This window comes from Lepisosteus oculatus, chromosome 21 (genome assembly GCF_040954835.1).
Source record: "Lepisosteus oculatus isolate fLepOcu1 chromosome 21, fLepOcu1.hap2, whole genome shotgun sequence".
Lineage (NCBI taxonomy): Eukaryota > Metazoa > Chordata > Actinopteri > Semionotiformes > Lepisosteidae > Lepisosteus > Lepisosteus oculatus.
In genome coordinates this window covers 12,571,289-12,592,231 of record NC_090716.1, presented here as the reverse complement: position 1 = coordinate 12,592,231, position 20,943 = coordinate 12,571,289, and the positions used below count along the sequence as shown (strand labels likewise).

Here is a 20,943-nt window from a genome sequence, read left to right as displayed (position 1 = left end):
GACTCCGGGCGGCATCTTAAAAAGTCTAGACGGTATTAATAAATCTTTTCAACATGAGGCTTGTACAGTATTGTGCAGATAGCAAAGGTGCCAACCAGAGTCATAATACATCAATAGTGTCTGTGAAGGTGAAAGGCTGGTAGAAACTGGCTGACAGAGCTCCAGAGTTTGTTTTTTCAGGTGTGTATCTGCACTGAAGCAATATCTAGTTCTGCTTTACATTCTAAAGTGCCTTGACTCCTGATAAACTTGTAAGTAGTTGTATCACTTTTGAGATCTTAGCATGTGACGGTGTAGAAAAATCTGTAGGTGATGCAGAATAAATAAAAGTACAGGCTTTAAACTGATTGAAGCCTTAAGCCTCATCAGTAGCTACTAAATATAGCCATGTTTAGTACATTACATTTGTCTTGATGCTGTTGAACTTTCCGCTTAATCCCTGCCAAGCTCCTGACTTTTCAATTCAAGTAAAGTATATTGCAAGTATGAAAATATTTATCACCTGATTTATGTTTGAAATGTATCATCTATTTTCAGAAGTACTGATTTTTTTATCCATAATTACTCCTAGAAAGGGTTTTTTAAAAGACTGAGTGTAAAGCAGGCTTTTTGCTGTTTCAGAGCCAGAGGTGTGTTGAAATCATACACGCATCCAGTTCTGGATTTGTTTTTGTATTGTAACACCCCCAGATGATCAGGTTGACTCCAGTTTTTGCTGCAGTAAAAGTGCAGTGGTTGATCTTTTCCATTTCCAATGAAATGCCGGTCAGTTTTTTTGCAGAATTATGGTTATGTGAAGGGGCAGCATGGTGACACAGTGGTCAGCATTTCTGCCTCAGAGTGCTGGAGTCCTGGGTTCAATTCCTGACCTGGTGTGCTATCCGCAATGGAGTTTGTAGGTTTTCCTTATGTTTGCGTGGGTTTCCTCCATGTGATCTGGTTTCCTCCCACAGTCCATAAACACACTGGTAGGTTAATGGTCTTCTGGAAATTAGCACAAGGTGTGTGTGTGTCTGTGTCTGCCCCGCAGTGGTCTGGCATCTTGTCCAGGGTGCCCACGTTTCTTGCCAGGATAGGCTCTGGCTCTCCCTCGATCCTGAACTGGAAGAAGCAGTTAGAAAAAGGAAGATGCAGTAGACACATGGATGTTTAAGTGGGGAAAAATATTAATACCTTGCTCTTGCTGACTTTTTACCTCTTAGGTTTTCCAGTTATTTTCAGGAATTGCAGAGTCAAGCCTTTGACTGCTGCTTCACAATGATGAGTCCCAAATTAATATCAATCCTCAGGCAGGCCAACCTTTCCTGGCACATCGAGCTGCAGCTATAAGATCTGTCATACACCTCTGGCAGTCTCAGTAATGTTTTTTATGGAAGAAAGAAAGTACTACTAGGTTACATTTTGCAAGTGCAAGACCTCACAATGTGGTCAGGTGCTTTTGCTGGAAAACCTGTCCAGTTACAGTAACTCCCTTCTCCATTTTTTAGGGTGGGGGATCTGCTTCTGCTCTTCATACATGTTCTCTTTTGTATTGATTGTATTTTGGGAAAAAAAAAATGTGTTAAAAAAAAAGGAAAATGAGGGGGAGAACAGAAAGCGGTATCAATTGTTTTTGACTGGAAACTTTGCCTTTTGTATTTATTATATTATGTTTTATCTGATGCACCATACTGTATCACTTGGGAGTCAGGAATTCAGGCTGTCATATTTTCCTGCAATCTAATCCATTATAGTTCTTGACCTAATTCCTCTGTGGATTGAACCCTGTGTTTTTTATCCTTTCCTGTGATGATGCATTAGGTAGATTGAAGGGGATTAATGTATTTTCCAGAATTGATATCGGGCAGACTTCAGTTTCGTAGTTTAGAGATGTTCTTGATGGTTTTCTTTTTACAGTAGATACTGTTATTCTCTGCCGTTGACCTGTCTAGATAATGAATTCCAAAAGGACAAGATCACCCTTTCCGCTGATCTGGTGGCAAAGCATTTGTTGCTGTGGACTCAAAATTAGTATAAGTAATAGTAGTAATTAGTATAAATAAATAAATGCTTTTGATTTTTTTCTGGCCTCCATAGATTCTGAGTGCCATCTCTGTCCCACTGTAACCAAGGTAGACACCTCATAGTGACTATTTTATTAGGAAACGGGATCAGTTTTGTTCTGAAACTGAATCGCTTTTTATGACGGGGAGCAGTACTCCAGCTCGACAGCCTTGGACTCCAGTTCCTTGAAGTCTCCTATTTCACTGAATGCGTATCCAATACCTTTGTTCATTGGGTTCACCCAGAACCGAGTCATGTTTTGAAACCATTTGGGGAACAGTTGACATCTGTAGACAGTCTGTACATGTCTCGGAAACCGACTCACTGTCGCCATCTCGGTTCTGACCAGCTCTGCCTACACTCTTGGAATAAAAGTCACATGATCTCACAAGTGGGTATATTTATATGAAAAACGTTCCAGTAAAACAACAACATGTATGTATTTTACATTTGTACGAACCTTTGAGAAGATCAGTTCTCCTATAAATCCAACATTAAAACTGTCTGTTATCTCCTTCAACTGCAGTGCTATAAAAACAGTATAATAACATGTTTTGACTGGTAATTCAGCTCGAAGGTCACAATGACCACAAGAATGGTCTACAGTGACTTTCTTTTCTGTTTTAGAAAAATGTGATTCACTTTGTTGATTTTTGTCCTTAAAAGAGCTTGAAAACAATTAATAAAAAAGAAATCTACTAGGCAACTGAAAGATAATCCCACATCCTAATAAATATTTTTGCATTTTCCAAAATAAATAGATAGATACTTTATTGATCCTGTGAGGGAAATTGCAGTAAATCATTGGAATGTTTCAGTTTCACAGTCGGTCATTGGAAAGTTGCCAATTATTAATGAAATTATTTTCTACCTATTTCTGTTTTGTAAGATATGAAGCGTTTCATTTAGCGTTAGCATTTTTAAAGTGTCATGCAAATCAATACATTTGGACAGTAGCTGATTGCCCAACCGGTATCACTTTGAAAAGATCCTTTGCACTCATGTTTGGCATGGGAAAGTCTCTAAGAGTCGCTTTTCTTGTCCTGTTCATGCAGTTATTTTCTGGCCTCACTCCTCTGTATCTGGCTTGCCATGAAAAGCCTTTAATGTCAAACTCCGGTAACTTTTTGGCAGGCCTTAATTAACGGTCACTGCTGCACCCTTGCAGATGTGCCTGTTTCTGATGCCGCTGTGGGTAAGCCCGCTATGCTCTTTACTGCTGGAGCTCGGAGACAGAGGCGTCTTTGTTAGCTGTCTTAGCTCTCCGCAGCCTCCCCCCCTTCCTCTGTGGAGTTCTCACACTGAGCAGCAGCAGACTGCCTGCTTCGCTGTCCCCTGGTGTCACTGCTGCAAGCAAACTAGCCCTTAGAATGTCTGTGTGGAGAGAATGACAGCTGCTGACAGACAGACAGGGTGGGAGATGGACAGACAGAGGACGGGGTCACCTACTTGTGACCTAACTAGCAAAGCCAGCAGAAAGCCGATCTCATGTCGGATTACGTACAGTACAGACAGTTGAAAAACAGGTTTGTGCTATAAATAACCTTCAAAGTGGCAGTCGGTAGACCATCTGCATTATAGGGTATAAGAGTCATGTTCAGTGTACAGTACTGTATACTCATCAGTTCTTAGCCTCATATCCATCGGGGTTTTGTACATTTTAAGCCTCTTTTACATTTAGTGCTGAGCTAATGGTTTAATTAATTTATTCTATATGCAGAGAAACCCATCTCTTTTTTTTAATCTGTCTTGTTTTTAAAGAAGCACAATTCCTAACACCATTTATCCCAAAAGAGTGTTTACACTGTATGTATGGGGAAGGAGAGTACAGCTGCCTCCTCACCCATTATGGCTTTTGTCACCAAGTGACTTTAAGCGTGAAGAAAATATTTTCCTTCCTGCCTGGTTTCCGCAACAACGCAGATGAGGCTGGCCGTGGGGTGGGGACTGCACAGCATACGGTCTCTGTGGCTCTTAAAGGATGTCAGTTTACAGTGGGGTCAGTGTACTCTGGGCACAGAAAACAGGCCAATTAGATGCTGCAACAGTGAGTAGCTTAAAGCTAGACTTCCCCTATGCCAAGGAGTACACGCTTGCAAGGTTAAAACATACTTTCCACTTCACTGCTTGATATTTGTAAGGCACAACTAAAACAAATGCTCATGCAACTTCTCAAAATTCATTTTAAGAAAATGCAATATCAAGTTGCAATTTTAAAACAATTACCATAGCATGATGAAATGGATAACTGTAGTTTGTACAAGCAGGAGTTCGTTATACACCTTCTGCCTGAACAACATGGTTTTGTCCTACTTATCATTACCATCCGTTTCTTTAAACTTGCACTCTAGAGGAATGGATAGGACCTAAGGACATTTTCCCTTTCTACAACATGTCACATACTCATGGTATGTATAGAATGGCTGTAGGAGAAGCCAGAGGGAGGTAGAGGATCACCACATTGGTAGAGAGACAGTTGTGTGCCTCCAGTGTTGCTGGTTGGTACACACTAGGTGTTTGTTCCAGAACTGAACTACAAAGGCCATAATGAAATGCTGGAATGCTCTATTTTTTTAAGTGGTGAGTTTTCTGTTTTTCTTTATTTCCCCTACGAACAATAAGCACTGCTTGTTGGAAACAAACTGGCATTCATTAGCACTGGTTCAAAGTGTGCCTGTGTCCTGCAGAATCACATTAGCTTGGCGTGAAAATGATAGGCTTGTTAGATACGGGCGATAAACCACAGAATACATTGTTGTGAATACATAACGCTGAATCGCAGAACTGTAAGTGAAAGAACTTAACAGAACTAAAAAGGTAGATCTTGGTTCTAATCATTTTTATAGTTATTGATCGGTTGTTTTTGGTGTGCAACAATGAATGTGCTCAATATGGGCAATATATTTCCAGTGCTCTTTCAGTCTGTATTTTTACAGGGTCATGCAAACCAGTTGCTTTTTACTTCTACAGTAGGTAACAAAATGATGTACTGTACAAACTCTGTGAAGCAAATGTTGAACTGGGGGAGAAAGATTGAAAATCTTCCTGTTGATTTCTACTGCTGCCTGCTGCGTGATGAGCTCTAATTTTGGGCAACAGCTGTAACACGTCTAAATGTCACCCCCTAATTTGAAATCATTCCCCAAGAGCAATGCAACTTTATACCACCAGAAGGCTTTCAATGATGCCAAACAGCTAGTAGATAGCAAACAACCATGTTATTTATTGTAGAGCTCTTAGAAAAACAAAACAGCTAGAAGCACAGTATCATTTACAAATCAAACATTCAGCAACTTTCTGCATTTTGTATATCCATCCCTCTTTGCAATAGACTCAGTTTGGTATATATTGTGGACTTGCAAATGATTTGTAAAACTTGAAAAACGATTACCTCACTCTGAATGATCCGATTTAAGACGGTATCGTTTACTGAAAAAGACAGCAGGAAGCTGTTAGCTTTTCCCTGCAGTGAATCACTCAATTAGCCCTTGCAGAGCTCCCTGTGTAATTGCAGTGAATTAAGGTATTTTTTTAAAGTTTTATATGGGCCTGGAAGCCTTTGTTTATTCATACCTTCAAAGACTTCAATCAATAACTCCCAGGAAAACAGAAAGCAAGTATCTTGCTGGGGATCAATAGGAAGTGACTAATTACTTGTAGAGAAAGAGTGATAGCCATGATAGCCTCTTACATCCCAGAGTACAAGGTTTTGAGAACAAATTTCACATGGTGTTGAGAGAAGATGTTGGAAAATGTGTACTGACACATTAGTTACAGTAAAACTCAATATCTCCTTTAAGGCTAGATGAAGGGCGGTTTAAACACGACAGCACAGTTCCTGGCACAAGACAGAGACCCATATTAGGAGAATTTAAAGGGACTGGATGGAGGACATGCTAATCTGAAACTATCTTGAGTTTCAGATTTTCTCATCCCAGTGTGGTGCACACTGTTCCTATCACAGTTCGCCAGAATCATCATGCATAAATGGTTGTTTTGCAGGAGATGATATGTGTGTGATCGCCTTTCACTAGGCTCCTTTTTGCAACCCTTTATTAATCTTAATTTAAGATTAAACTTGATTAACTATTCACCTGTGTGAGCCATTATGACACCTGGGAAGAAGCAGACTGCATCCCCTCATACTACTGTGGCCAGGGAGTGTTTGAGACTTACAGTATCTGATCTGGATATTGGGATAATCTCTTAGGGCACAAAGCCACACTCTCTGTGGAGTGATAACGCAAATTCTGGCCAAAGCTGTGGACCCAATCAAGCTGCAGTCAGACCATTCAACCTGATTTTATGCTACAGCTCTGGTTAGAGGAACAGTCCAGCAGAAGTGTCAGGGAGTTTAACTTATTCAGGTAATGGGCAGACAAGCAGAGACCCGTTGTTCTTGAACTTAAGCTCTGGAACACTCCCAAAAAGGTGCCCAGAGGTTCCGTGGTCAGAATGCACAAATCAGGCCAAGTGATAGCTTGTATATGATACCTTGTATGAAGAGTTAGATACTCTATGTGAAGGAAATCGTTCTAGGCAATGGTTTTATCTGCACCAGACAGTAACTGCTGCTAAGGGTTACTACAAAGCCTGCAGTAAAAAGGCACAAAGAGAGCAAACCCATTCATTTGTTTTGTCCCTGAAATCAAACAGATGATGCATTGTGTAATCCAAGTTCCACATAGTACGTCAAAATCTTTGTTTCTGTAGCAAGAGACATTTGTTCAAATAAGTTGCTTTTTCAAGATAGTGTAAATGTCCACTACAGATGAAAAAAGCAGCAAAGTGTAAATTAAAAGGCGTGTAGTTGAACATGGGCTTCTCGTAATGTGAATAAATGACTCATCCTTAGAGATCATCATTTATCTTGTCACCAGTAGCCCTCTGTATAATTACAGGCTTCTGAGGAACATTCTGAAGTAGTTTGTTCCTTATAATTATTCTTAGCAACACTATAAAGTGTCCTTAATGGTACTCTATTGTAATAAAACTACAATGTTAATGTCTAGAAAACTGAATGTAATTATAATATCACATTATAAGTACAATGTGATTAAAGATTAAGTCTTTATTTGTGGTTTCTCTGACAGATCTTGCTAGATGTTTATAGCTTATACTGTATCCTGATACCATATACAGGTGTTAGACTCTATTGGGTATAAGTTATTTGCAGTTGAAATGTAAGCAGTAAATGTACTGCTGTGGTTTGACAGTAGTGGTTTCATTGTTTTCTCTTAAATCTTATTTTTCCTTTAAATCATTTACTTTTGTGTGTTCATTTGGAATTTCTGAGATTTTGATCACATGTATAGTTTTCATCCACTTTGTATTAAATCTGTATAACAGCTTCTCATATGCTAAATTTCAAAGACTTTTCTCAGGCAGTCATGTAACAGTGTTTTAGATAAGCCAGTTAAGTCATATATATTAATAATGATTTGATCATTGATCAAACAACATATTTTTTCTTTCTAAAAGTTAAAATAGTTGCACATATAAATACAGACAACTCAAAACAAACGATAATATCGTACTTTAAGTGTCTTTTAATAAGTAATGTTATGCAGTGTCTCTCATTTGTTAAAATATTAAGCAGTCAAAAGGCAAGTAGATCAACACTGCAGAGCTCACTACCTTGTAGAGGTTCTCTTACTGAATAAAAGCTGAGCCAGCCACCACATTTATAACCACATGCTACCCACACCTAGAATTAATTTATTTTATGTACTTGCCGAAAGGTAATCTTTTGAGATGGCAAATATCACAAATCTTTCAAAGTATCCTGACGTTGCAGACTGAAGGGGCTGCCTTCTATGAAAGCTCTAGCTTTTGGCTGCCCGATTCCCCAAACTTCATGTATCTGTTTTGTCTTCCTTCATTGAACCAAGCCCCTCATGCACAAGAAATGAAACAGCTTTAGCTCTTTGCCCTCATACTGTACAACAGCAAGGACAAATTTAAAAAAGCAAGCCTATTCTTTGAAAATCAGGATTCTGTTATGCAGTATGGCAGAGTGCCTCAGTGTGTACTGTATATGCGGCCCTGCCAGTCCACTCCATTGCAGTAGTGTTAGTATTATTACGTGGATCACGCTGATTATTAAAGAAATCTGAATCTGGATAAATCCTCCAGTGGAGCAGATGGGAAAGGCCAGAGGCTAAGTAGCCTTGTATTAGGGTCTACTTCTCTGTAGCTATACTATATGTATTAGAAGTTTGTTTTGGTCCTTTAAAGCTTTAACGCATGTTTAGTGGGCATATTTTATGTAATTGTGAATGCTCGCATGCAATTTGTTTTCAGTTTCTATTCCCTTTGTCTTCGACTAATATCATGCTAGCTATCATCTAGGCCTGAATCCTCTAAAATAGCAAAATATTAACTTTCTACAAGAATAGCCTCAACACTGGACAGTGCAGTTCTCAAGGCAGATGCTGAAAAATGTTTCCCTTAGTGTAACTACTTAATATTGGATGGTTGGTTTCAATTTGGGAAAATTTCTAGGTGAATTATACTGTATCTTCCAAATTAGGTGTCGTTAATGTGTATCCCTGTGCAGCAAGGTGACCTTTGTTTTTGAAAGTCTTCCAGGTTACTTAAAAGATTTTCTGTTTCCTTGTGCAATATTCAGACAACCCTGTCTGGAGCCTCCTGTGTGTGAAACACTTCTCAGATCCTTGCACTTCTGCAAGCGAATGAGGAGAAATTTCAATTATTTAAAGAGCACATCATTTTACTCCATCAAGATTTTTTTCATGCTTTCATTTTGCAGATCCCAAATTTTATTTTTAACGGTATTATTACACTTGCTGTCCACTTCCTTCTTCCATAAATTTTTACAGGGACTGTTTATGACTTGTGAAAAAAGCTATTATGGATTGTAGTGATAGAAACGATCTGCAAAATACATCAAACTTGAGGGTATTTGCGTTTGAAATTACTTGTAGTCTGGGACCTTTTCACATCTCAGGATGTGTGATTACATGGCATTCCCTTTACTCTCTGAAAGTATTTCTGATCTTAAAAGGAATTGAGTTGCTACTGGAAATAATTTAAAACTTTTCTAGGTTTTTCACTGTTAATTACCAATGTCTTGATATAAATGTACTGTAAAACATAGGCAGCCAAAAGTCTCAGGAAAAAAAAAGTTGCAGATGGGAGAAAATTATAACTCATCCTAAAATTCCCTTGGTACCCTAAATCCAGTACTGGGCGTAAAAACTGTGGACATGCTGAGCATAACCCTAGCTGGGGTTTCAACAGAGCAGGTCTCCAATGTGTGTCCAAAGCCCTCCAATCATCAGATTGGAAAATGGTCCTCAAACCTATTCATATAATATTAATATGAGTCTGATAAAATCAAAATAATTGAAAAAAGCTTTTAGAAATTTATAATTTATTGTCATCAATAATTTCTTTTTTATGCACATTTTCAATCAGCTAAAAAATGCTGTACAAATGACATTGAAGTGGCGTGGTGGCTCTGTGGCTAAGGATCTGTGCCTGTGGCTGGAAGGTTGATGGTTCGTATCCCATAAGTGGCAGAGGAAGCCTACTCTGTTGGGCCCCTGAGCAAGGCCCTTAACCCCAACTGCTCCAGGGGTGCTGTACAATGGCCGACCCTGCGCTCTGACCCCAAGCTTCTCTCCCTGTCTGTGTGTCTCATGGAGAGCAAGCTGGGGTATGCCAAAAGACAAATTCTTAATGCAAGAAACTTTATAGGGCTAATAAAGTGATCTTATCTTTCGGGCCAGTATAGGGTTTGGCTTACAAGAACCATTAAATGTTGACTTCAGTAATGCGTCTAGTTGAATGGAAGGAGTTTCCTCAGTAGAACAGTTTTTCTTACGACTTTTGAACTTACTCAGTTTTTAACTCTGCAATATACTGTACTGTAATTTCTCAATTCCAAATTGCACTTGTCATATTAGAAAAAAAACTAACTTACACGTTTATTTTGACAGCTTACAGTTTTTTATGTTTTTATTTCTGTAAATCTGACTCCCTCACATATAATTTATTGAAGAAATTTAATTATTGCTGTAGACTGGATCCTATTAAACCCTTGGTCAGGATTTAATTATTTAATTAAACATATTAAAACGTGTAGTGAAGTGGCCCAGTTCTGGAGATGACAGTAAGTGTTGGCCTCCAAGGTCACTGCGATATTGTGAAACTGTGATGAGCTGAAGAGCAGACTTAGCAAACAGCACAGAGTTGCTCAGAGTTTTTTTTTTTATTAATCCCAAGATATCTATTAGGAGTGAAAGTTCTAAAGTGGAGTCATTTGAAAAAAATCTGTTTGTATGTGCTTTAAAATGTGTGGAAATGATTCATATAGAGAATACACATCTTAACGTGCAGTCAATTTAAGAATTTCAGTGCTATCATATCCTTACACATGAAGTGAAATTTAAGACCCCAGTTTTTTAATCATCCAAAAAGTGCACAATAGAGCCCCCTCAATTGGTACAGCATTACTTTACCTCTATAGACTGACCACTAGATGAATTTGACAAATAAAAGCAGTAAAGAGTAGGAGAGTATAGTAATAATAATAATTGCTAACACTTATATAGCGCTTTTCTGGACACTCCACTCAAAGCGCTTTACAGTAATTAATTTGCAAGTAGCAGCAGACGTTTTGATTTATTCCCAAACCATTCTGTTTCTGATCTTTGTTACAGCCACTTACCTGAAATTATTTAAATGAACCAAATACCACTTAATTAAATATTTAAGACATCTCCTGCAAGAAAGTCTGCTAAAAGAATCAATTAGAAAGGGTAACTATTGAATAGTTCTGGTCATTGGGATTATTGGGATCATAAGACTGCTCTACCTGATGAACAGGGATACATTGCAATGTTGTAGGTATCGATGCACTCACAAAATAGTTCACTTCTAAGGAATTTTTGTTTATTTGAGTAGTGAGTTAAAACATCCTCTCTCTAGTTAGCCTTAGCTTTTATAATCCCTTCAGTAGAAGATTTTTCTTAATATTAGGTCCTTAATTATTTAACTCAATTCAGTTTTCTTATAGTCTGGGTTTGATGCTCTCTCTTTTACATTTTTCAGTCCTTTTTAGTCCTATTATGGGAGATGGAATAGAATTTGAAAGATGTAACGATTGGAATCATTGCATATTATTAAGATAGTGTATTGCATCACTAACCCAAGCCATCTCTTTAGAAATGAAATCTCTTAATTTACTGACAAAAATATAATATCGGTTGTTGGTGAGCAGTCAAGAGCATCTTTCCTATGAGCTTGGATATGATCTTTAGTGTCCATTTGAACTATGCTAGATGCTCAAAACCTATATGTTTCAGCAATAAAAGCCCAGATCTGTTGGTAAACAATGCAGTAGTCCAAAGGTAAACTTTTGTACTATATTCAGGACCACCTGTCCTCAAACGTTTAAACAACAGATGGAAATATTTAAGGATTCTTTTGAATTTAATACTTCTATTTCCTACAGTGTGAGAAGAGTCCCCCAGAACTGTTTGAATAGCACAGCTGTTTCTGATCCTCAGCTGCAGTTTGGGTTTTGCTTGCCTTCTCTTGACGTGTAAGCCTTGTGATGATGTCAAACTGCTGCCATTTCATTATTTTCACTGGGGAGCAAGCATACTAAGAGATGCTAAGTGAGATCAAGTTTCAGCGGCAGAAAACTGACTCAATTAATCTTTGCTGATACTTGCAGACATCCGAGTTCCTTGTGTTGTGGGCGCAGCTGGAGATTTCACATTGTTCACTTGGGGTACCTGGCGGGTTTTTCTGTTTTCACAACTCTTTGTAAAAACTAAATGACAGCTTTGACTGGAGTTGAATAATTAATTTTCCCATTGTCCTGCTGTTTTAAAAAAACAACATTTTGCCTTTTGTCAGTTATTTACAGAAAGTAAGTTATCATTTATATGCCTTATATGTTTGGTGCTTTGGAAAACACCATGCTACTGCCCTTGACAAAATATAGAATTTATTTTTAGTTATACTGTATATTTATGTACTCATTCCAATAATATCAGTAACGAGAACTTTGCAACTCATGCAACGCAGTTTTCTGTTTGCCAGCACCTTTGAATATACAGTAGTACAACAAAGTCGATTTTTTTTTCTCTTAATCTGTTCTTTATTGGCATTCTGGCTTTCCTGATCTAATATCACCAGTTGGACGGTATACCTTAATTCTGCACAAAAAGGCATCTTTCCAGATTTGCGATTCCCTGAGGAACACATAAAGAAGAGAGTTTATGGCTTTTTCTACTGTGATTTAGCAACACAAACACAAAACATGCTGAACTGGAGTTCAATTCCAAACTCATTAGCCAGATGGAAATTAAATGAAAGTACACCACATTTACAAAAGATTTGTACAGGAAAATAGTAAGGTTTTATAGGAGAAAACTGTCTTATTCGTTTGAGGCCTAGTTCTGCAATGTGATAATGATTGCAAGATATTTTATTCCTTTTCTCTTTTCCCACCAAGTTGCTTTCTAAAGACCCTAAGGGACTTTGAGAGCTCTGTCTCATAACCAAGCTCATATAAAGCCTACCATTTTACCATTTAGTACATTTATTGAATAACAATTACATCTAATTATGTTTTATAGGATCCATGTAGCTTACATTTAATCACAACCAGGATTTGTAAGCATTGCCTGATTATTACATATATGAAGGCTGTGTGTAAAAAACTAAAGCCCCATGAACTGAAAAGCATAAAAATAAATCCAGCACACGCAGAGCCTTGAGCTTACTCTTGGAGTTTGGACTAGTGGAATTAACACATTAATTTGTATTAGAACCACTGTATTCTGTAGGGATATTAGTATTTGTGCATTTATGAGTTGTACTTTTTCTGTCTGAACATACTGGCTATATAGCTATATGTGTTTAATATATTAAAAGGTCTCTTTCAACCATAATCTCCACTTCAGCTTATAAATGTAGTTTCATTTTCTACCCATTGTCTTCATTTGCCTTCCCTTGTGTCTGTCTAAAGCATTCTTCCCATTTCAGTTATGAAAGCATATGGCTTTCAGGATGTTCATTATTCCTTTGCATATTGGGTTGGTTATCTGTCTTTTTTCTTGCAACACAAAAGATAATGCTGGACAAAGAATAGCAACATCTGTGTTTCTGTCCTTCTGCCAGGTATGACAACCACATGTGTGCCCTTGCAGTATCATTTTCAGCACAAAGGTATCGGTGAAGTGGTAAAAACAGCACACAGAATGAGTACAGATGTGAGACAGAAAGCCTTTGAGTCAGCTCTGCTTATCCATCACCCATGTTTGTAGAGTACAGAATGTTTGCCTTCCATCTTGGTGTATTTTACCAAATAATCCTCCATCTGTCAAGATTCCTAATGTGTTGGCAGACAGTCTAAAAGCAACATGTATTATATAGCAAACAAACGTCATTCCGTAGATCTGAGGTATTAAAAAATATTTTTCCCTAATCCATTTGTGGGATAGTCTACACCAGATGTCATTCTCCTGTACTTTTGCTCTGTGGCAGATCATCCTTGGTCTGATTTGACTCTGATCCTCTGGGTCTATCTGGTTTTCAACCACAGAGGTTATGGACATATGGACATATGACTTTATGGTGAGAAAAGGTGAAGAGTCTGGAGGAATGCTTTCTCTTTTATGATTTATAAGGACCCATAGTGATATAGTTCTAGTGAGTAATGAGCAGTCAAACAGAAATGTGTATTTTCATGGTTCAGTGTAGTATTTCCAAATTGGCAGTACAAAGAAATGTTATCTAGCCAGGAGAAAACAAGTCATTTCTGACATTTTTTTTTTGTAATTATTATATTTTAATAGTGGTACAGATACTGGTCAGTATTAAATATCGTATTCCACTCATGTCAAATTCTGACATTCTCAGTGCATTGCTAAAACACGTAGAAAGAAATAAGAATATTTGTATGTATAAAACCTTTTGATATACTGTAGAAGTGTGTATTTAGGAAGCCAGCTTGAGAAAAAAAAATCATGTTGTAAAATGGTATTTGAGTAATGCATTATAGAGGCATTTTCTTTTCCATGGCCTGCTTACAAGATTAAGTCATTTCAACAGTTGGTTCAGTAGTTTGTATCACATAGAGGTAGTGGCGCGTTTAATATTGCAACTATAAACATACTGAGTTGGCCCACAGCTGGGCTAATGGTCCCTTACAGAAACAGTTCCCTATGTTGAAAAATGAGAATTTGCTAATGTAGGCTGAGTAATTTACTTGTCAGTGAAACTTTTCAACTGAAACGAATTCCTACTTGGTTCAAGAGTGAAAACTTCATTTGGTTGCAAAACTTGAGATTGATCTCCATTGGCAGAGCATCAAAACAGGAGCTATAGCGACCATTGACGGTGTTCCTCTGATTTTTCTCTTCAGATGGTGAAAAGCTGAATGAGGGGACTGACACCACTCGAAAGAGAGACTCCCATTCGCTGTCCAATCACAGGAAAGCCGATGATACAAGTGACAGCCGTGAGGATGAGCTGGCGGTAAGATCCAGTCCCTTCACATACAGTAATCTCACCACTACACCAGCTTCTTTATCTCCTTAGTCCTGGAATCTCCTTAAATATTGGCCTAATATCAGCCTACCCTCCATCCATTTTCTAACCTCTTCATCCAGTTTCTGGTCACAGGGGAGCCGGAGTCTGTCCTGGCAAGCCATGGGCGCAAGTCAGGATACACCCTGGATGAGTTTGGACTGTGGTGGGAAACTAGAGCACCTGGAGGAAACCCACATGAGCAGGGGAGAACATGCAAACTTCATGCAGATAGCATCCGAGGTCCGGAATGGAACACAGAGCCTTAGTGCTCCTTACAATGCTAACCACTGCACCACCGTGCTGCCCATCAGATACCACCAGTCCCAGATTACCTTGCTTGTTGTTAGCTTAGCTTTGTTTGTTAAAACCCAATACCTATCCAGTGGAAAGCTGCTGTCTAATATTGAACACAGATTCTGCCAGTAGCGGGTGGGTTGTTGTTTTGATGTCAACTAGGTCTCGATATTACTGAAGCTAATGACGGCAGAGGATATCTCAAAGTAAATTGCCTGTTTTTCAGCAATTACTGTATCTATCCTAGCAATACAAAATCAGGAACAAAAAGGCACCTTCATTTTCAGCTTTGAGACTGCATTAAAGCCCGTTTTAGAATAAATTCTTGGCTGTTTCCATTGCCTTCTATACCAAAGCAAAGAATACTCATGCTGTGTAGTTCTTATAATTATGTAAGAAGAGCTAGCTGCTGTGGTTCATCAGTCCAGAACACAGTGCTAATCAAAATTCAGCTATCCTTTTCATGCCCATAATTATTCCAAAATATATTAGGTACATTTTTAAAGTGCACTAGGATAAGTGCTTCATTCCTGACTGCAACAAATGAAAGGCAATTTCACTGAGGAAGAAGAAACTAACCAGTTTAAAATAAGTCAAGCCTGTTTCTTTTAACATTTTCATATGCAGTATTAATAAGCTATACCTTATTCGCTAAATAGGAAATGATGAAGCCTTGGTATTGCAAAAAAACAAAGATGATAAAAGTTCAAAGCTTTAAACTTTATATTTAAATAAAAGTTTAAATTCTAAAAAAGGAGAAAGGATTGGAGAAATTCCAGTATTTATAAAAAGTTGTACTGATAATAGTAATGAGGTATAGTGGCTTTTTTGAAGGAAAGAGATGCAACAGGTTACATTTTTTACAGAAATCACCAATCATTTAGATGGCAGAGCTAATTCTTCTTTTTTACTTTAGCAATGTGCTAAGGCAAAACAGGATGTGGATGAAAGGGACACCAGATAACTATGCTTTGATGGTCTCCATATTTTGTTATAGTGAAAAAGAGATATGAATGAATATGTGGTTAGTATGTGAAAGGGAGGAAAGGGAATGTAAAGTCTGATAAAGGCGCTGGTAACATTTCCAGGCTGATCAATAAGACTGGGGGGTTCAGGGCGTCAGGCTCTGAACCATAGCATTTTGAGAGCAAGTGATGGATGAGATATAGTGGACGAGTTACTGGAATCTGAATTCTGAAGAGGGAGGAATTGGCTTTGGTGCTCTCTGGCTTTGTGTGTGCTTCTGGTCCTTAGGTTCTGAATTTCTGAAATCGTACTGTACACGGGAGATCAAATCAGCAATTTGGTTTGAATAGACAGAAATATGAGCATGGTGAATTATGCTAATTATGAATTGGTTGCAAACAGAAATGCAAGTGAAGTGTCTTGGAGGCTTCAGGATATGTGGATGTGGTGGGTATATCAAGGGACTGTGGTAGCAGCCAACCTGTCTCTAACAGGTGACAGGTTGTAATACTGTAAGTTGATTACTAAATTATTGGGGATGTCACACCTTCTACAGCTAGTGGGAGCTCCTACTCTGTCGTGTTACTAGTTTCTCTGTGCTTTGCTTTCCCGTTCAGCGGAAATATATATATTTCCTCCTCGCTCAGCATTGAGGCTTCGGATGTCTTGAGACCCGCCTAGCACCAGGTCGTCTCCTCCGCGGCCTGGGGGCACAGGTCTTTTTTGCTCTCCTGCCATTCCACTGCATGCCCTTTCTGACATCTGTGATGGAATGCTGAGCCATAATTTGACCCCGCGAGCGGCGTTTTTTGTTTTTCGCGCATCGTTGTGGGCTTTTTTTTCAGTTCTCCTATTCTAGTCGCGGGATGCCACCTCCCGTCATACGTGCCTGTGAGCGGGTCAATCAGCGGTATGCCTTTCCGACATTTGCATACGAATACCTGGCTTTCCACGAGAAGTCTCTCCCCGCATGCATGACAGAATGTTAAGCGTTTTTTTTTGCCCTGTGTGTGGTGTTTTTCTATGTTTTGTTCCTGGGTTTTTGTCCTGTTTCCCTGGACTCTTGGTTCCTATCTGTTGTGTGTGGTTTGTTGCCCTGCTCTCCCAGGTTTATTTTTGTTGTGTGTGCTTTTGTACGTGTTTTAAGCCTGGAGGATTGGGTAGGTCTCAGCCGTGGACTCCCGGAGGTTTCCTTTCAGTTAAATGAGGTTTTTCCTTCCCCCAGTGCTGTGCAGCTCATTTATTTTAATGGAGATAGATAATGGCTTCATTGGTACATGTTCATTGCCTCATGAGATGATTGGCACTCTATGGAAAGTATTTTAGCTGTAAAAAATAGCAGTCTTGTCTTTCTTTCTATGTCAGCACCAGTTCCGTGTGTTACAGCTTTAGTCAAGGCAGAATTCTGGAGACATTGCACCCCAAGGCAACCAAAGCTGAACTTTCTTTTCTGACACAACAAGGGCAGCACACTGTTATCTCATTTAGTATAAATATGCACACATGCTGTCCAGACAGAGTATACAATAGTCTGTAAGACAATTATATTTCTCTCTGAAAATCTTTTATTCTTTAATTCTACTTCTTTGGCACAGTGTATTTACCTTGTACAAAGCAGAGTAGCAAGATTTAATTAAAGACATTTAGAGATCTCAACAGGACATAATAAATGAAACCACCATGTAGAAAATACAACTGCAGAGAGGTGTAAATAAAGTTGCTCTGAAATTTACTCTGTAATGTAGGGCAGAGAATGAATTATATTCCACGCAAAAATGATTTAATCTTCTCCCGTTGCTTACATCCCCCCGTAAAAGAAAGCAATTCAACAATATTGTTAACTCAAATTGCTTTTTTCGTTGTAAATATCATTGTTTCAGGACATTTTATGTGAGCTTGCTATACTGTCCAGAACGCTGACTCTCACCTTGGCTACAATGTATTTTAAGATATAGTCAATAAATAATTTATTGATTTCTTCTGGATTCGAAACTGGAAACGTCTCTCAAAAAGGACGGTCCTGGGGCCATCATAGCACTTATAGCATAACAGTTTCATAAAACTTATTTCTCTAGGGTTAGGCTGCTGCTCATTTTTCACTTTCAGTGGTGAGTGTTTTTGTTTGATATTGGAGTTACCTGACTTTGAACTGAAATGAAATAAATGTTAATTAAAAGAGGATTAAGTCATATTCAAATGCATAGAACTAAAGTATGTAACACATAAAATATAAGGTTATGCACATCTACTTGTGACGTGCCCAGATTAACAAAGGGAATGGTATACTGCACAAGTGATATTTTTAGTACTTTGTTGTAGTAAGATTGTCTTTGTTTTCCCTAAACAAGATACTGTACCTCCTTTTCTAACTGTGACAAGGAAAAGTGTTATGCAAAAGAGGAAAGTTTTATCATTTTGTTGATGGTCTTTCACAGAACGTATCTTTTCCTTGAAGGATAAGATGTGCTGTGTAAATGAAGTGCAATATAGATTCACTTTCCTTGTGTCGTTTTGCTACTTTCAAAGAAAAGCCTGTTGTGATAAAACCAGGAGTGGCATGATACTAGAATTGGAAGACATAAAATGCACATGACTAATGTTCAGTAATAATGGCAAATAATTAATAGCATGGGCAACTGAGTGTTTTCTTGTAATGAAGCTTGATTAATGCATTCTACCAGTCAGGCATGCAAAACGTTTGAATAATGTCTGTTAATCGCACATTCTAGATCAGTTAGTGAAGGACCTCTTATGATAATTATATTGGGTTTTTACTGAAATAACAGAATACAAATTTGCTGCCATATTCAAGGTCGTCTTTATGATCTTAATTTCAAGGTGGTGTTTCCTAGTTGTGGGAATATCTTTCTGAATGCTGTCTGTATGGCAGTTACCCGTCTTTACAGGAACTGGGTCTGTAGTTACAGTAGTTGTTGTTCTGCGTGGCAGGGCAGTGGTTAGCACTGCTGCCTCGCAGCACTAGGGCCTGGGTTTAATTGCAGACCTGGGGTTGCAATCCGTGTGGAGTTTGTGTATTCTCCCCATTTTTCCTTGGGTTTTCTCCAGAAAATAAACGTGCAGAAAAAACGGCTCAACTGGGAAAAAGATAGAAAAGAGTAGAGATCATGCTGCTTTGCTGGCGGTGCTCACTACTTCAGGCTCTGCTGCTCAGTGATAGTACTTGGACAGCCTCACAGAAGCTCTTGCAACAGAAGATTGTGAGTCCTGAAATGTGATCTGGCCTCACTTCTCAATAAACACCATTAGTAAGCTCTGCTGTATTTTATAGTATAGTTTTGTTACACTACAGTCTAGTTGCACCCAAAAGATGAACTCATTTTCAATTTCATTGCAGTTATCTGGGATTATTAACTCAGAGGCTAACCAATTTATAGAAAGATTGAAGAGACTGAACTTGCTTACAGTAGATTTTTTTTTTTGGCTGAAGGCTATTTAAGTACTTTCAATATAGGAGTGAGAGCAGTCCCTGTAGCTCGCTGATGCTTCTAAATGAAGGTATTATCTTTTCCTCTGTGGCAGTCTGTGTAACTTTCTACAACCTCTGAATGTAGATAAATTTTCCTGTGCCAAGCAGAAAAAAGCCTGTTGGCATTCCCTAGATAAGAAAAAAATCAGCAGTCAGCTGCCTCTCCAAGATTAAGGTCTCAAGTCAGTGACCAACTAATTTTGTCGAATTAAATGGGGTCTAAGATTGTGCTGTCGTTATTTGGAACTACAGTATGCAAGCCGTGAAAGATTTCCATGTAGTTTTTCCACCTACAGCCATGGATAACATGAAAATAACTCATGAATTGCAGGACTACAGGAGAATGAGTAAATAATGACCAATTAACCAGTAAAGATTTTGTTTTTCTCTTTACGAAACATCAACATTTGTGGAAACGTTATTCAAAGTCATGTCTGGAAAACAGTTCCCACTATGGTACTGCTTTAGTGTGTCTGTAGAATCATTACTTAAATGAAAGGTTAAGTTAGGAATTTTTTGTTATCTTGACAAACAAATGATCAAGAATTTAAACCAGGGAACACATGAAACTAAACAAACATCAATTAGAAAAAAATCTTTTCATAATTTTTTTATAACCCTTAGAATCATATATATTTATTAGTAAAAAAACACTTTGGCAAAATTTGCCAACCTAGGTTTGTAGATCCAGTCTCTTGGATAATTGATGAGAAAACAACACTTTTGTGACTTTACACTCTCCTTTCATGTCAAAGTTACAGTTGTGTTCTTCTACTAGGAGAATGCAGTCATTCCAAGCCAGGAATCTGTATAGAGCCAGGCTGTTTTATGGGGTATTTGTAATTTTTGATTTGTCCCCAGGGCTCCTTATGGGGTGTACGGGCGCTCAGCATCATCGGATTAAGCTCTTTGTTATTTGATCTGTATCCCTCTGCTAATATCACACCAAAACAGAAATCACATTTCTAGTGCTAGAACATGTTTAAGGAGGACATCGTGGAAGGCTTTTTTTTTCCGTCTGCTGTTTCCTTTCGTGAGAAAACATTGTTTGAAAACATAGGAGACTTTTTTTCCTATATCATGCAGAAAAAAACATTTCTGTGGTCATCTACTAATCATTTAGCATTTTTGGCTGGTAGTGTACAGTTTTCCCATCTCTAGCATGAAAAGTAGCCTTTTATCTTTATGGATGTGTCATATGAAACAAATGATGCTAATGTCAAGGAACATTTCACAGCGAGTCAATAGGAAAGTGATTGGTAAATATGATAGATTAGCTCCAGTACTCTAGCCATTCTGCTCCTCATACTTCACCTTGTGTTCTTGAAGATTCTGATAAATGTGGATTAAAGATTGCTAAATGATGAGCTTGGCTCCTTTGTCACCCAAATTAAACTGGATTAATAACTGAAAAGATGATATCAGAAAAAAAAAACTAAACTAAAATGTCTAAGTTTTGAGTAAACGGGTGATGCTCATAACATACAGTACTGTCCATATATGTATGTCATGATTAGATTAGAGTAGTATGTGGTACAGTGGCAGAGTGGTTAGCACTGAGGCCCTGGGTTCATTTCTGG

At 38.2% G+C, this 20,943-nt stretch overlaps 1 protein-coding gene across 1 annotated transcript in view; it reads left to right on the top strand.

Annotated features, from left to right (window-relative positions):
- b4galnt4a (beta-1,4-N-acetyl-galactosaminyl transferase 4a) overlaps positions 1-20,943 on the top strand; it is a 161,455-nt gene that overhangs the window by 38,827 nt on the left and 101,685 nt on the right. Inside the window, exon 2 of the mRNA XM_015338450.2 lies at positions 14,450-14,562. Coding sequence (XP_015193936.2) covers positions 14,450-14,562 — 113 coding nt within the window. The remainder of the gene's footprint in view (positions 1-14,449; positions 14,563-20,943) is intronic.